General features: G+C 40.3%; 1 protein-coding gene across 1 annotated transcript in view; it reads right to left on the reverse strand.

Annotated features, from left to right (window-relative positions):
• The window catches only part of TEC (tec protein tyrosine kinase), an 81,472-nt gene that overhangs the window by 56,424 nt on the left and 6,988 nt on the right, over positions 1-18,060 (reverse strand). Inside the window, exons 2-4 of the mRNA XM_012639921.1 lie at positions 4,578-4,763; positions 1,801-1,826; positions 159-174 (exon numbers count right to left, since the gene is read on the reverse strand). Coding sequence (XP_012495375.1) covers positions 159-174; positions 1,801-1,826; positions 4,578-4,715 — 180 coding nt within the window. The 5' untranslated portion in view covers positions 4,716-4,763. The remainder of the gene's footprint in view (positions 1-158; positions 175-1,800; positions 1,827-4,577; positions 4,764-18,060) is intronic.

The following is an 18,060-nucleotide window of genomic DNA, read 5'->3' on the forward strand; positions in this document are numbered from 1 at the left end:
GCAGCCAGGAAGGAGATGAATTCTGGCAGCAGGTGCTGGAGGCCGGGCTTTTATGTGTTTTGACAACCTCCTCATTCTGTCCTCTGGTTCTTAGGGTGGTTAAGGCTGCTCCAAGGCAAGACAGTCAGGTTCTGAAGGAAGAGGGATTCCACTGTTCTCTTTATTCTGCTTAAGCTAAAGCAATCAGGGCACCTGTAACTTTGTATATTTATCATCTGTAAAGTAAGTTAACAGTTGCGATGTATTGCAATAGTATCAGTTCATATTTCTAAGCAGATAATACAGGTTTGTGCAGCTTTTTGGTTAGTAAAATTATCACATTTTACCATTTTCACTGCTATCCCTCTTTTCTTAGACTTACGGTATTAAATTCAAATTATAACAAATCATTACTATATAGCAAAAATGTATTAATGTTTCCCTTAAAATCCATTTTATATTTTTAAATAATTCATATTTCTGATAACCATCTTTATCTGAAACCCTTTTGGCTCTCTGGATTTAACATGAAAGTAATACATAAAAACATCTTCAAAAATTTTTAAATAAAACTTTATCTGTATTATGGAAAGCTTTAGTCAATGTTTTTTTTTTCTAATTTTCCCTGGAATATCAACGTTATTTCCAAGATATGCTTTGAAGAAATATGCCTGCAATTTCTTGCTGGTGGGTGCAATTTCTTGTATGGTCTATGTTGTACAAGTGTTAACCTTTCTAAGCTGCAGTTCCTCATTTTGAAATTAAGTCTGACAAGACTTAATACAGAAGTGTTTCAAGAAATGAAAGAAACAATGCATTGAAAGTCCTTAGCACAGTGGCTGGCATGTAGTTAGTTCTTAATAAGTTGTGTCATTTTAATACTATTGTGCACAAAAGAGTTAGCAGAGCAGGCCTGAGACTGCTACCCTGAGAAAGTCCTGTTTACAAGGCCTTGTTGCAGATGTCTGGCATCTGGGAACTTGGACCCTGGGAGAGCCCCACCATTCCCCACACAGAGAAGGTGGTTCGCTGTGTCTAAACTGTGCAAACAATATAGTTTATGCTGAACACTGCTTTCCTCCTGGAGTCTGGAATTCGGGTATGCTAGGCAGAGGGTGTCTATGGGACCAACCCCCAACAAAAACCTTCGGCACTGAGTCTCTAATGTTTCCCTGAGAGACGACATTTCATAATTGTCAAAATTCGATGCTGGCGGAATTATGCACATCCTTTGAGATTCCACTGGGATAAGACTCTTGAAAGCTTGTTCCTGGCCCCGTGTGCCTTTCCTTTGCTGATGTTCCTTTCACTATAATAAATCCTGGCTGTGAGTATGACTAAATGCTGAGTCCTGCGAGTCCTCACGGTGAATCACCAAATGTGGAGGTGGCCTTGGGGATCCCTGACACAGTAGTCTCCCTACTCCTTAGACTTCATAAACTATGTGCCAGTTTGCACACTAGGGCAATCTTACAGACAACACAACCAACAGAATTAAGAGTACCAAAGTCCAATTATAAAAATTCCTAATTTCATGGCTAACAATGGTTGTAGATTTACATACTACTTCAATTTTTTATTCAACATATCAACGTAATAGAAATCTCACTATTGCTCATTTTCTCCCATTGTTTAATAGGCCTTTTTCCTGCTTAAACTCCAGCCCTGCTCTTCCCCAGATCCCATCTCAATACCACAGGGAGCCTCCACTGGAAGGTCCGGTGGTCCGTCCCATGTTATTTAGTTCCCTGAGTGGAGAACAACATCCGTTATGAAACCTCCAGCGTCCTTTGCTCTGTGTTATTCCGAGTAAGATCCAACAATATAAACTGCCAGGAATATCTTTTCTCAGTTTCTTAGAATATGCAGAAACACAAATGAATTAACGAGCATAAGAGAAAGGAGGACAAACTGAAGCATGGCCCAAAGCGGAAAGTGAAATACAAGTTTTGCAATATCGACTTTGAGGAAATGGCTTGACTGAATTTTTCATCATCTACAACAGGGTTTCTCGGCATACTTCAAAAAGCGCAGTAAGTTTTACTTAATAGGAAGAATTTCAACAAAAGCTTGTTGCTATCATGTTGAAGAAGCTGGGGTTCAGAGGATAAGAAGAGGATGGGTGTCTGCCTGACATCATTAACCAAGAGTTTTAATAAAGTTTTAGTGGCACTTGATCGCCATGAAGAAACCAGGAATCGTAGCTACGAGATTAGTCAATGGCCTCCTCTGTTTTTCTCTTGAAAACAAGAGAACTATGAACAGTTAAAAATAAATATCTCTAGGGCTATTTATTTTAATCCCAAATGACCCCCATGGCTTTTCTAACCCACTCCTAGTTTCACATTTTCAACAAAATATTATTTTTAAAATACCTGTTGATTCTCATGGATTATTCATGTCACAGCCCTTTTTGAATCACAGCTTCTAAGGCTGGAGAGACGGAAACCAGAAGATTCATCCCTGGCAAGAAGGAACTAAGCACATCAGCCCCAACGGGGAAGAAACACAGCAGTGAGGTGTCATTGGGTTTGCCCAGAAGCCACACGGAGTTGTGGGAGAGTTCAGCCCGGTGTTGCCAGCACTTTTGTTATTTTAAGAATCCTGGTTCTCATCAAAAAATTCTCAATTTTTTTTAATATTGGCAACTATTTATTTTTAAACTGTGAGTGGCAAAAAAAATCTGCGACATTTCAAGCTGTAGGTCACAAATGGGCCAGTGAGTGTCAGTCCAGGAGAGAAGAAACCAGGGGGGATCAAAACGCCCTGCAGATCAGCAGCAAAGGCAGGAGTCGAGCTAACAGGACTGGGTTCCCGGGGCCAGCCAGCAGCAGCCAGGAAGGAGATGAATTCTGGCAGCAGGTGCTGGAGGCCGGGCTTTTATGTGTTTTGACAACCTCCTCATTCTGTCCTCTGGTTCTTAGGGTGGTTAAGGCTGCTCCAAGGCAAGACAGTCAGGTTCTGAAGGAAGAGGGATTCCACTGTTCTCTTTATTCTGCTTAAGCTAAAGCAATCAGGGCACCTGTAACTTTGTATATTTATCATCTGTAAAGTAAGTTAACAGTTGCGATGTATTGCAATAGTATCAGTTCATATTTCTAAGCAGATAATACAGGTTTGTGCAGCTTTTTGGTTAGTAAAATTATCACATTTTACCATTTTCACTGCTATCCCTCTTTTCTTAGACTTACGGTATTAAATTCAAATTATAACAAATCATTACTATATAGCAAAAATGTATTAATGTTTCCCTTAAAATCCATTTTATATTTTTAAATAATTCATATTTCTGATAACCATCTTTATCTGAAACCCTTTTGGCTCTCTGGATTTAACAAATGAAATATAGCACCTATATCATATATCACAAAACACTCCCAGCAGGGACTGGGGCAGCCCCCCATAATTAAGTACATTAGTATTTCTTCACACACACACACACACACACACACACACACACACACACACAATATTTACACTGAATAGGATGACGACTAAAAATAGCCTCATCTCAGATCAGGTTTTACAACTAAAAGAATTTTTAAAGTTTTGGTTTTCAGCGTTTTGGGGATTTAGGGATAAAGGACGATGGTCCTAAGTTACATGGGTCACAATGACAGGCCACAGCAAAAATTAACAGAGTTGAGGACCGTCATGAGAAACAATGCCATGGCGTCTGAATGGGGAGAACCAAACCACAGAGAAATCAGTGGGAATAAAAACAAAAATAAGTAAATCAACTTCTGAGGAAGGCACTCCACAAAAAAAGCAATTTTAAAACCAAACATCAGGGTCACCAACAATCCACTGTTCCCAGTGGTTCAATAGCATGTGGTCAACCAGGGGCAACCCAGTCCCTGGAACCTAAGAATATTTCTAGCAGAGAGGACCATGGCCATTCTAGAATTTGCCATACCCAAGATGTCAGGAGCAAAACAGTGAGACACAGGTGACTGTACATTCAGGGGCCTCATCTAGTGGTAGAAGCTAAAGCCACCGAAAAGCCAGGAGCTGGCCAACCACACCCACCCTCCCTGTGCCGCATGCTCACCGGCCAGGTTTTCAGGGGGCTGTTTGCCCTGCTCCCATCAAAGGAACTTTGTAGTAGCTGCTTATCACAAAAAAATGTTGAAAAATTCTGCTTTAGGTCAACTTCAATAACGTGTGGGGTCCACCAAATCACTAACCAGTTTTAAGTAACTTCCACTTAATCATGAAGAAACATTCACATAAAGTGATGGGCAAAGACACAGTTTATATTCGTAAGAAAGACTCATACAAAATACAGTGGTTTATGGAAAAGAGACATGTACATAATATACCTAAGGAATTCCATAAGAACCTAAAATTGGGGAATTAGGGATAAAAAACTAAAATGGATGTAGGAATTTATTTTCTCTAAGAGATTAATGCAGCAGGTTAATTATAATAACCCTATTTCTACCATATGTTAAACTTCCTCTGTCAAGTCCAAATGATAAGAAATCATCGCCTTAACTTCATTAACCCAAACCTTATTCCGTAAGGCTGGGCCGGGGCAGTATTGTAAAATAGTATCAACAAAGAAAGCAGCAAAGAAAACTGTGATCGTCTCCTACCTCTGCTCGACCCTCATAGTAGGTTAACACGGACTTCGTAAGTACAAAAAGTCTCTCTTTGTAGTTTAAGGGTGACGTCTTCTTTTTCTGCTGTGACCTTTTAATTAGAATCTCTTCTAAAATAGTGTTAAAATTCATCGCGGTCTTCTAATTACTCCTTCTCCTGCCATTGAAGATCCTAGTATTCTAAAATGAGAAAATAAACCGTTAAAATGTGGCAATTTTCCAAGGATGTTGCCATTTCAAATTACCAAAATCGGGTTTACCCTCACCCCGGCGGGAGCCAATGAATGTTACTCTCTGTGCCTGGATTCAGAATGCCCACGGAGCAGAAAGTCAACCTCTCTCACTTCTATCTTATTTTAGAAATTACGTATCATGGTTTCTTTGTTATAGTGGCTTAACCTTTATTCTGCCTAATAGAAAAACCCTCGCAAAAACTGATAAAGCTGATCATGCTTTTGTAAAACTATGGCCCTCTTTAGAACTGTGCTGACAAATTCAAACGTAAAGGAAGTCAAATTTTTTATTGTACATTCTTGTCAGAAAAATGATGTCAAGAAAATACTTGATTCACTCTTTGTTCTAAAGCATTAGTCTTTACCATATAACTAGTTCTAAATATGAGATAAAATAAATATATTTTCACTTTACTTTTCGGGATAAAATCTGAACATACCAGGTTTTTCTTTTACTATCTACTGTGAAATTTAAGTGGATTCACTTTAAGTGGCAAATTCTGACACCAGCTCTCCTCTGGTGAGGGAATTTCTTGTATAAAACAAACATTTCTCTTTGTTTCTTGCTACTTCAGAGAGAAACAATAACAAGTGAAAATAAGACATGAATAACAAGTTTCTCAGCGGGTAAAGTGACTTTCAGTACCTTTTACTAGAAGAAAGCATGAAAGTAAAGAAAATTTAAAAATTATACATAAAATAATCAAATATCAATATTTGTTCCTTGGCTAGAGTTTTCTAAATTGTTTTTAAGGAGAAACATTCAACTATGTCTATATATTCTTTTCTTATTGTTTTTAAAATAGGAATAAAGAATTCGAATCATTATTGCATCCAATTTTTTTCACAAATGAGAAAGTTTCTTTGACAAAAAATTTCAAGAATAAAAACAAAGAAAGAGATTGAGGAACATTTGATAGATACTTAAAGTCTTAAGAGACATCTCAACCAGTTGAAATGTATTAGAAAACTATGGCAACTTAAATACCAACTCGATATTGATGATATTAAGGTGTGTTGATAAGATTTGTTTAATTACAATAAGATTTGATGATATTAAGATAGTGTTACGTTGTTTGGGGTTTGTTTGCTTTGTATGTGTGTGATAATGTTATTGTGATTGTATTTTTAAGAGTTCTTATCTTTTAGAGATATATACCAAAAAGTTTACAGATAAAATAATATCTGTGATTTGCTTCCTAATTTGGTGAAGGGTAGATATGGGGGAGCACAGACAAAATAAAACTGTTCATGAGTTGAGAACTGTTGAAGCTGAGTGATGGATACTAGGGGTTCCTTATACCATTCTGTTTCTACTTATGTTTGAAAGTTTTCTTAAATATGACACTGAAAGCACAAGCAAGAAAAATAGATAAATTGGACTTCTTCAACTTAAAAACTTGTGTGTGTCAAAGGACATTATCAAAGAAGTTAAAAGACAACCCACAGAATGAGAAAACATATTTGCAAATGATATACCCGATAAGGGTCTAGTATCCAGAATATACAAAGAAAACTTAACAACTAAACAATAAAAAGACAACCTAATTTTTAAATGGGCAAAGGCCATGACATGGAGAAATGAATAGACATTTCTCCAAAGAACATATACAAATGGCCAATAAACACATGAAAAGATGTTCAACATCATTAGTCATTAGGGAAACGCAAGCTAAAACCACAAGATACCACTTCACACACACTAGGAGGAATATAATCAAAAAGACAGAAACAGAACAAGTATCAGCCAAGAATGTGGAAAAATCAGAACGCTCATACATTGCTGGCAGAAAATATGGTGCAGCCACTGTGAAAAACAGTTTGGCAGTTCCTCAAAAATTAAATATAGAGTTTTCATATGACCCAGCATTTCCACTTCTAGGTCCATACCCCAGAAAATTTAAAACACATTTACACAAAATCTTATACATGAATGCTCATAACAGTACTACTCATAACAGCCAGAAAGTGGAAACAACCCAGAAGTCTATCAACTGATAAATGGATAAACAAAATGTGGCATGTCCATACAAAGGAATATTATTCCACCATAAAAAGGAATGAAATACTAATACATAGTATAACATGGCGGAACCCTGAAAACATTATGTTAAATAAAAGAAGCCAGACGTAGGAGACCAAAAGTTGTATTGACTCCATTTATATCAAATGTCTAGAATAGGCAAATCCATACAGGCAGAAAGTAGATTACTGGTTGGATGGCAAGAAGGGAGAATTGGGGATGAGGGGTTTCTTTTTGAGGCAATGGAAGTCCTCTGGATTTAGATAGCGATGGCTGCACAACATTATAAATATGCTGAAAACCACGGGTTTGTACTCCTTAAAATAATTTAAATGGTAAATGTTATGTTAATTGAATTTATTCTCAATAAAAGAAATTTAAGAAAAAATATATTTACAACACATAAACAATACACAGATGAGAATTAAAAGTAAAAGGAGAAGTCAGAAATCAAAAGGCAGGAGGAAAGCAGAGTGGAATCCAAGCTTAGGTGGGGGGTGGCTCTCACATCAGCACACACATGGCAAAAACACTGGCGTGTGCCAGTGCTCTATCCTGGACTTGTTCTGCTTCTTCATCTGTCATTCCAGAGGTGGCATCATCTAGTTCCATGGCTTGAAACTCCATCAATATGTGGATAACTCTGAAATCTACATCTTAGCCCTGAAGTCCTCCAGCACCTCAGATTTCTGTCTAACTGCAAACCTGACATCTTTACTTAAGCGTCTAACAGGTATATCAAACATAACATCACTAAAACAGAACTCTAGATAATCCTTTAATCTAGAGGATCGTCTGAGCTCAGAAGTTCAAGTCCAGTCTGGACAACACAGCAAGATCCTACCTCCAAAAAAAAAAAACAAATAAACAACAAAAAACTTGCTCTTTATACCCAGTCTTTGTCATCTGAGTAAATGTACTCACCATCTCCCCAGCTGCTCAGCCAAAAATCTAAAAGTCATCTTTGATTCATTGTCATACCTCAGATCTAATTCATCATCATGTTCTTTGGACGGTACCTCCAAAATATTTTTCTGAACCTATTCCAGTCTCTCCTTCCTCACTCCTCTTCGATTAGTGAATAGATCGATTGCACTGATGGCCCCGATTTGTCACACCTTCCTCTACCTTCTCACACCTCTCTGAAACTGTGCCCGTGGCAGTGCCCTCCCACACAGGCTGTGGCTACACCCACGTAACCCAGCCTGCTTTCACCAATGGGGCAGCAGCACGCTTGACACAGCTAAGACTTAGGAACATGTTTGACTGATTCTGCTTCCTCTCTTGCTTCTTTGTGATCACCGTGAGAATACACCCAGGCCAGCCTGAGAATAAGCCCAGCTAGAGGGTGTGACACACACACGGAGGAGAGCAGAGTCACCCCAGCCATCTCAGCTGAGGCCATCCTAGACCAGTTGACAGCCAACTGGCCCCCCAAACACATGAGAGAGCCCAGAAAGTCAGGCAGAGCTGCCTACCTGACCCGCAGCTGATCACAGACACATGGACAAGTCCAGTCACGATCAACCTAGCCGGGTCCAGATCAGCAGAACCATCCAGCCATCCCATCAACTCATGAGCAAAAATAAATCCTTGTTATTGTATGCTGCTGAGTTTATGGGGATGTTTGTTACGCAACATCACTGTAGCAATAACTGATACAGCCACCATTATCCCATGTTGGGACTACTGCAATCTCCTCCTAATGGGCCTCACTACTTCCTTTCTTATCTCTATAATGATTTCTCCATCCATCAGTAAACACAATCTTTTTTGTCTTTTTCTTTTTTTTTTTGAGATGGAGTTTTTCTCTGTTCCTCCCCCTCTCCCCTCCCACCACATAGAGTGCAGTGAAGACATCATAGCTCTCTGCGACCTCAAACTCCTGGGCTCAAGTGATGATCCTCCTGCCTCAGCCTCCTGCGTAGCTGGCACTACAGGCACATGTGATGACGCCTGGTTAATTTTTCTATTTTTAGTAGAGATGGGGTCTCACTCTCGGTCAGGCTGGTCTCAAACTCCTGAGCTCAAGCAATCTTCCTGCCTGGGCCTCCCAGAGCACTAGGATTACAGGCATGAGCCACCGCGCCCAGCCTGTAAACACAATCTTTTAAAAACATAAGTCAGTCCATATGGCAGTCCTGCTTAAATCCTCCAGTGACTACCCAGGGGACTTAGACTAAAACCCAAACTCCTTAACCTAGCATACAACCTACTTTTCCAACCACATCTAGTACCATTCTGCCCCTGGCGCACGGTGATTCAACCACAGCAGTCTCCCTCCTAGTCTTCAAACACAGCAAGCTCATGGCTGGGGTCTTTGCACATGATGATCCATCTACCTGGAAGAGTGTTCTACTTTCCCTCTTTCTTTCTCCCTCCCTCGTTCCCTCCTTCTCTCTCTCTCCTTCCCCCATGCCCTCTCTCTCTCGCCAGCTCTTTCTTGTAACTCAAATTCCAGCTTAGATCTCCCTTTCACAAAAAGGCCTTCCCTTAACTACCCAATCTGAAGTAGGCAGCCAGTTCATCTCCCTCTGTTATCCTACTTTAATTCTTTGCATGGTACCTATCATCATTACCTATCATTAAATTCTTCCTGATGATGGGTTTTTTTAATTGTATGCTCTCCCCACTTCTTGTGGAACTTCTAAGTTGCACAAGAAGAAGAACACAGTCTGTGTACGCACCGCTGGATCCTCAGCTCCTAAAGCAGTTCCTTCACATGGTAGGTCCTCATTCAATATTTGATGAACGCTACCTGACTTACAGAATAAATGACTAAATCAGATCCTTTCTGAGATCAGGCTTTCACAAACAGGAAGGCTCTAGGTAAGCTGAAATGGAAGGGAAAAAAGACAAACTGATTCTGAGAGAGAAGTTGTGAAGCAGAAAAAACATTTCACCTGACGCAGAACACAGTTAAGAGTTTGGACTCTCCAAACATAATAGAAGCTGCTCCTTACTAGCCGTGTAAACACGGACATATTACTCACCTCTCTGCGTTTGCTTCCTCGCTTACAAAACAGGGTAATAATTACTACTTCGCAGAGTCGTCGTAAAAATTATAAGGAAGTATATATAAAGTACTCATCACGGTACATGGATCATCGTAATTACTCAACATTAGTGATGACGATGATGGTGGAAAGGGTGGTGGTGATGATACTTAAATGAGCCCTGCAAGTATTGATTACATTGGCATAGTCCACCATATCCCACTCAACCTGTTGAGTCTACTTAATTTTTTTTCAGGCATTTCAAATTGCCCCTTCTCACCAAGAATGGAATGAGCACGGAACCTAGAGCCAGGAGAGCTGGGTTCTGGCTCTAGTTCTGCAACTTACTAGCTGGGTGACTTTGGGTGACTCACCAACTTCCCAGACCTGAAAGTTACCTTGTCATCACCTCAGTCCGTGCCCAAGCAGGAGGTGCAGGAACTATTTTGTGATGAGGTGGATGTATTGATACAGAACAGAGACATGAAGGCAGAGAGACAGGCAGGCAGACAATCACTCCACACCATTCCATTGCTGCACACAAAAAGGAATATCTAAACAGTTTAATTCAAGGCTTCCCAAACCACGTTGCTCAGAATACCAGGACCTGTGAGATGACAACACGTGCTTATACCAGACCTTAATCTCGTAAGTGCAGGAACCTAGGCTGACTTCATACTGTAGGACCAGCGACCAGCAAAGTGCCCAAACACACTATCATAGCACGCATTTACTGCATGCTTGTTGAATGAATGAATGAAATGAATGAAAGGACAAATACATTTGGGGAAAGCTGGGTTAAACCACGTCAAACTGGTTTCTTGTTTGCATTTCTCAGAGCCTTTAACATGTGAACAGACTCTGTGAATCATATAGAATGCAGTGCTTCCCAACCTCACTTGATCACAGAACTCATTCTGATTCCCCTGAACCTTCTTAACATCTCCCAGAGTTCTAACAGTCTATAAAAAAGATTTTGGACAACATCTGAAGCATACATAATGTAAGTCATTTTTACTATCACGAAGTACATAGTTATCTCACTCTTTATTCATAAGGTAATTAAAGGGTCAAGTAATTTGATTCATATCTAGTATGCAGCTCCCAGAATCCTAACCCATCCCCAGGCAGGGCCTCCCCCTCTCCTGTCTCCTAAGCAGCAGATGTCCTGCCTCATTTCTCTGCCCTTCTCCCTGCTCTCTCATAGCCTGTCTGTTCTGCAACTCCTTCCACCTCTTCTTCCACTATCCCTTCTCTCTACAGTGTCCACTCTTATTATGAATGTTCTTAATCTACTTTACTACTCCCCCCCTTTTACAACCACTCCAACAAAGTTTTTTTTTTTTTGAGACAGAGTCTCACTCTCTTGCCCTGGCTAGAGTGAGTGCCGTGGCGTCAGCCTAGCTCACAGCAACCTCAAACTCCTGGGCTCAAGAAATCCTACTGCCTCAGCCTCCCAAGTAGCTGGGACTACAGACATGCACCACCATGCCCGGCTAATTTTTTCTATATATTTTTAGTTGTCCAGCTAATTTCTTTCTATTTTTTAGTAGAGACGGGGTCTCGCTCTTGCTCAGGCTGGTCTCGAACTCCTGAGCTCAAACAATCCGCCCACCTCAGCCTCCCAGAGTGCTAGGATTACAGGCGTGAGCCACCACGCCCGGCCTCCAACAAAGTTTTAATCTTGTCATTTACCCCTCACCCTTTTATAATAAAGGTTGTTCTTTCCCTACCATTCTTCCACTTGGACCCTACTTAGGGTCATTCCTTAATTGAAGTAAATATAATCACATCCAATCCAGTCTGGGTTCCCTCTTCCTTTCCTACCACTTGTTTCTCCGGACTCAAGACTGGGCCTTTTCATATCTCCAGGCTTTTGCTTGAGTTGTTCTCTCTGCACGGAAGGCTCTTTCCTTTTTATCCACCTGTTGAAATCCTATACATTTTTCAAGGTCCTGATCAAAGGTAATCTCTTTTGTTAAGTCTCCCCTTACTTCCCACTCCCGCCACAATTAACTACTCTCATTAACCATCCCCAGGACATCTGCATAACTACTGCAAACACACCAAGTTAGTTGTACACATGAACACAGAGACAGGACAGTTGGGAGAAAAGGGTACGAACCAGGTGAGCCAATCAGGGAGAATAAGCAAGAGGTTGGTGGCAAAAGGAAAGACCCGAAGGGTGTTTGCACGAATGGCTTGAACCCTAAAGGGGACAGGGTTTTTGCAGGAGGACAGAAAAGTCAGGACAGGGCAGCAGCAGAGGGAAGCCAGAAGGCTCACAGAGAGAGATGCAGGGCAGGGAGGGCTTTCATTCTGCGAGGAGGCCGGGTGTGGGAGAGCTGATTCACAATGGAACAATGCTCTCAGAGGGCCACAGGAAAGACGTGGGAAGGAAGCCAGCAGAAGGATGGAAGTTCAGAATCACAGGGGGGCTGAGAGCACATAGGAAGACAGCTGATCAGAAAGGCTGGTAGCCAAGGAAACGGGGTAAGAGGCAAGGCCTTGGTCTAAACTGGCTGAGGTCCCAGATGGTGTCAGAGGCCAGATGAGTTCAGCACTCAATGGTCTTTGATTAGCAGTCAAAGAGAGGTTGATGAGTAATTTTTCTGTTGTCTGTGAAGAACAGATTTCTCTAATGTTCCGCTCAAGGCACAGTCCTTATCCCACCCAAGATCCACATGTGTGGGCTATGCCAGGAGGAAGGGGGTTGAGGAAGGCTTGGGTGTGGTACCTCCTTTCACTAGGGCAGGGCTTACTGACCTAAAAGGGAAAGAGCAAGCTGAACATGGGGCAGAGTCTACAGGGATCAAAGGCCTCCAGGCATAGTTCAGGCACCAAGTAAGCATGAAGGCCCAAGAAGCAGTGGGCTCAGCCAAAAGGAAGACGGAGAATGGCCATGAGGAATTCCAGACAAAAGTACTCCTCTTCTGAAAAGACTCCATATCATTAGGCAAGGTTTTTTCATATGCAAATTGCTAGATCTAAGCAAACAACAACAAAAGGAATATACTGGCTCCCACAACCAAGAAACCCTAGGATGATGCTCCAGATGATGCTGAGTGTGCTCTCACCACCACTCAGTGCTGCCTCTTACTGCGCCTGGCATCTTTCTCTCCTACTGCAAACAGCTTCCTCCCCGGAGCAGGGAAAGATGGCCACCCAGATCTCCAGGCTACATCACTCTAGCAGCAAAAGAAACCTAAAAACCCAGAGAAAAAGTGCACCTCCTTTCCTAAATGCAAGCAGAAAAGGAGCAGGGCGGAGGCAGCCTGAGTCACGTGCTAACCCCTGAACCAATCTCTTGGTTGGGTGCAGGGACTGGCCACAGCTGGGACACGTGACCACCCCTGGGGTTACTGTCAACCCCACCCAAACCACATGAATTGGGGACAGGGTAGTTCCTCAAAGGAAGAAAATCTGGAAAGACAGATAATAAGTCCACTATAGCGTGGTCACTTGTCAGTAAGGCCCCAGATACCAAAAGGGGAAGCCCAGTCCTGGCACTGAAAGCATAGAAGAGAGCTTTGAAGTCAGACAGGACTGGTTTTAAAGGTCAGCTTTGACACTTACTAGCTGTGCAACCTCAGGTAAATTACTTAATTCCTCAGTGCCTCAGTTTTCTCATTGTAAAATGGTACCTCCTAGAGATTTCTGTGAGGATTAAATGAAATCATGCACATAAATTGCTACACACAATGCTTGATACAAAGTGAATCAGTCAATGATAGCTATTATTAGTAATAATAGCAATACCGACAATGAATATTGTTAGAACAAGGGTACCCCAGGAAGGGCGAGCTGTGATTCAGTGGAAGAGAGAGCCAAGTCAGCGTTTGGATAAACCAGCCCTGGGTCAGGTATCCCTCAGGGCAACTCAGGACACAATGCAGAGGCCCAAATACAGAGTCAAAACTATGATAACGATTCAAATTCATAAATGTGTTGAGTACTATTATGCACCAAGTACTGGGAATACAGTTGTGAATAAGACACACGTGGCTCCAAGGTAAACCACCATGGACTGTGACTATGCCCTAGGATGTTATTTCCTGGGGAACAGAGGTTGACGGAGGCTGCTTCCGTACTTTCAGTCATAGGCAGGGACACAGAGAGTGCCATTTGCTATACATCTGCACTGTACAACACAATAGTCACTTGCCACCAACAGCTAATGAGCACTTGAAATGTAACTAGTGCAACTGAGGAACTGAATTTTTTCTTTTATTTACTTTTGATAAACATGAATTTAAAACTTAAAACAGAAGCAGTATAAAATATGTTACCATTAATTGCAACTGTATTGTTTGGTAGAGCTACATTTCACTGTATCCACTGCATTACAGAAGATGTATTGCATTGTATTTCTCCAGAGTTGTTTCTAGTATCTCATTAATAATTTTTATATGATTTCATGGTGAAATTATAATAGTGTTATATATTGGTTACACAAAATATTAAAATTAATTTCACCTGTTGCTTTTTCCTTTTTTAAAGTGGCTACTAGAAAATTTTAAATCACACATGTGGCTCCCAAAATATTTCTATTCGACACTGCTGCTATGAAAACATCTTAGATGTTAAGGGGCTTGGGGCGAAACCCAGAGAAACTGATTACTTTGGTTTTGTTTGAAGCAGACCTTAATATTTCCTTCTAGGTTTTCCCACTGTGTTTACCAGGAAGGAAAAATAGGACAAGCAGAGAAGAGGAGCATAGCTCAGGGAGTAGACCTCATAAGAGAGCTCTGGGCTCAGACAGCACTGTTCTGAATGCCAGCATCACTGCTTACCACCTACCAAGTATTACAGAACCTCCCTGAACTTCAGTCTCTTCATCTGTAAAATGCTGAAAATAATCTTATCCAATAGGGTTGCCTGGAGGATTAAACATGATAATCCACGTAAAGAGCTTAGCATGGAACCTGGCGCATCTCAGTGCTCCATAAATATTTTAAATTGTTTGTTATGTGGGAATTAAGAAGGTACAAATGAATGGTTTCATTTGTATTATTCAGCTCAGCTTGCCACGATACAAGAGTGCACACTCTGTCCACATGTCTCCTCATTTATCTTCCTACACCGAAGAGTTGGAGTATTTTCCTCCATCCTCTATGCCATTGATAAAAATGTATTTGCTTTCCTAAGTCCATTATGCCTCGAAGGTATACTGATGGACACTGCAGAAATTACCTTAGATGCTGAAGCATCATGAAAATGAGTAAACTGGCATTTCTGAATTATTTGTGATAACAGCTAAGATTTAGTTAGCAATTTTTGTTCCAAGTCATACATTTAGTGAATGTCTCCAGTTAAGAGTTTATAATATCGGAATGTCTTTCTGGAGTCAAAAATTGGAATGTAAATCTGCATATACAGAAGGATTCATTTTACCTAAATGCATTCTTTACCACTTCTCTGCCAATTTGCATAGAATTAGGATCAGCAGTTTAGCTCTTTAGTGACCCAAAAGGTTTGTGTTGACTGTAAACAGAGTTATTCCCTCTTCTACACATTTATTTTTTAAAAATAATAGACTAATTCAATCACATCTGAGAAATGTCCATCTATGCCAAAACTTGGTTCTTTTAGTTCTCTCCTGAGTCCTGATTTTTAAAAATATTTCTCCCAACCTCCTGCTGACTCAATTTAACAGATTTTGAGTGGAGTCTTTTCAAAATCAATTTGAAAATCACAGTTTATCCCTGGCTTCCCTATTTATTTAATGCTCTTTAAGAACACTAGTGAATTTGTCAAACATGATTCCCCCTTACAAAGGAGTAGTCTGTCTCCCAAAAATGTTGTATTTGCTTAAAACAGTATAACTCTACTTTTCCTACACATACACTCATGCAGAATTTATTTTAGATTCCACTTTTTCCACACAGTCCAAGAAAAATTCCACAGACATATACTAAATTTACCCTCTAATTCTCAGCAAGCCATTATCCTCTATGAGGCTCTCTCTTCTCATCTGTAAAATGGGCATAATATAGATGCTTTTTGCCAAATGGAGCAAGCCATTTCATTATTCATCAATGTGTATAAAACACTCTCAGAAAAGCTCAAAGTCCTTTACAAGCATTAGGCCATGAATCCTTCTGAAGTGGACTATTAATTATATGTCATTGTGCTTTGTTTAAGAGATGGAAAGCCTGAAGCACAGGAACATAATTCCAGATAATAGCTGACTAAGAAACCCACCTGAGGCTTTAAAGATTAGAACACGATACCCAGGAAGATGGCAAAGGAAACATCTGCATAGGAATTCATTCTGCTCTAGTTTTTATCAAGAAAGTTACATTAATGCAAAATTCTCTAATGTTGCTGGTTGCCTTGCACACCTAACTGAGCCCTGATTACTCAAGCAGTGAGGGGTGGGAGGGCTGGAATTTCCTAAAGACCTATGATGCCTTCCCTGCTCACAGGAAGGCTAATAAACTCTAGACCAGGTACTGAGGTCAAACGCAGTTGCACAGTTACCATAACAACCTCGCCACCTTTCGTTACTGATCGTTGGAAACTTTTCTCACCAGACATCCAATAAAATGAAATGAGGCTATAGACATTACCAACAAGAACACAGCCTCTGAAGATGGACCTGTCAGATTCTCGTGGTTTTATTATCTGACCTATAACTTATAACTAGGTACATAACATGGCCTCAAGGGTTCTAACTAATTCTGTTCTCACACAACAGATCTGCCAATCTAAAAAGACAAAAAAGAGGATAATAGAAACTTCATATAACTTCATATAGCTAGTGAGTTATCTAATGATCTACTTAGGACGATTAATAGAAGCTAGAAATCCTTAATCCCAGAGTGGTATTTTGAGAAATATTTCTCAAGTAAATAATTCTCAAAAGGGAAAAAAGTATAGCACTATGTATTTAATTTAATACACTGTGTATTTAAAAAAAAAAAGAAAAGGAAAACAATCTAAATATCCAACAATTGGGGAGTGGCCCAAAATACCATTGTATATTAACATGACAAAGTATCCCTAGCTCTTAAACATGATAATCATTCCTATAAGAAAATGCCTATGTGAAATAATGTTACCCTAAGAAAATTACGCATGAACTAATTATGACCTAATAAAGTAACTGCGTGTACATAAAGAAAGACTATAGAATTTGGAGTTATATAAACAGTGACACATAATGCTCCTTAATTATTTTCTAGAAAGTTGCTAAAGATTTTTTAAAAGTCAAATGCTGCTAGAAATGACTAAGGGAGAGTCACAAAGATTCTCTTTCTATGGAATGGTTTTGGGATTATTTTTAATCTTTTCTTTGTAAGCTTCAGTGTTGTTTACATCTTTTAACAATGAATATATAAAACTCTACAAAATAACAACTTTTTTTTTAACAATGGCAGGGAGAATCCAGGGAGCACAGTGAGAGTCCGAAAACCTCGGTGGCACCCAGAGATCGATCTTTGGCGTGGGAGGGGCAGGAGGATGTGTCAATAGCTCTTAGTCTAGAAAACATCTTCCCATCTTCCAGCTAGGACTCCAGAACTTATGCACAAGAATTCTTTTTTTTTTTTTTTTTTTTTGAGACAGAGTCTCACTCTCTTGCCCTGGCTAGAGTGAGTGCCGTGGCGTCAGCCTAGCTCACAGCAACCTCAAACTCCTGGGCTCAAGCGATCCTCCTGCCTCAGCCTCCCGAGTAGCTGGGACTACAGGCACGCGCCACCATGCCCGGCTAATTTTTTCTATATATTTTTAAATGTCCAATTAATTTCTTTCTATTTTTAGTAGAGCCGGGGTCTCGCTCTTGCTCAGGCTGGTTTCGAACTCCTGAGCTCAAACAATCCACCCGCCTCGGCCTCCCAGAGAGCTAGGATTACAGGCATGAGCCACCGCGCCCGGCCCACAAGAATTCTTTAATGCAACGTTTCTATAGCTGGTTTAAATATGTGACAAGGAAATTGACAATCCTTAAAAAAATTAAAAAGCACACATACCTAAATTTACATATCTGACAGCATTCATAATCCAGTTAAGTTGTATTTCTGTTTCTCTGCATGGTTAAAAGATCAAGTATTTTATCACCCAAAGCAGAAAAATAAAGAAACCAATTGCCTCCTACGAAACAAAAATAACCCTCATGGCAAAAACTAACTTTACTGCATGCTTAAATCACATTGGGAGAAAAATGAAACTTTAAATCACTCCTTTATAGAAAAAAGAAAACCACAATTTCATTTTTGGGGAAG

Source organism: Propithecus coquereli, unplaced genomic scaffold (assembly GCF_000956105.1).
Source record: "Propithecus coquereli isolate 6110/MARCELLA unplaced genomic scaffold, Pcoq_1.0 Scaffold143, whole genome shotgun sequence".
In the NCBI taxonomy this organism is placed as follows: Eukaryota; Metazoa; Chordata; class Mammalia; order Primates; family Indriidae; genus Propithecus; species Propithecus coquereli.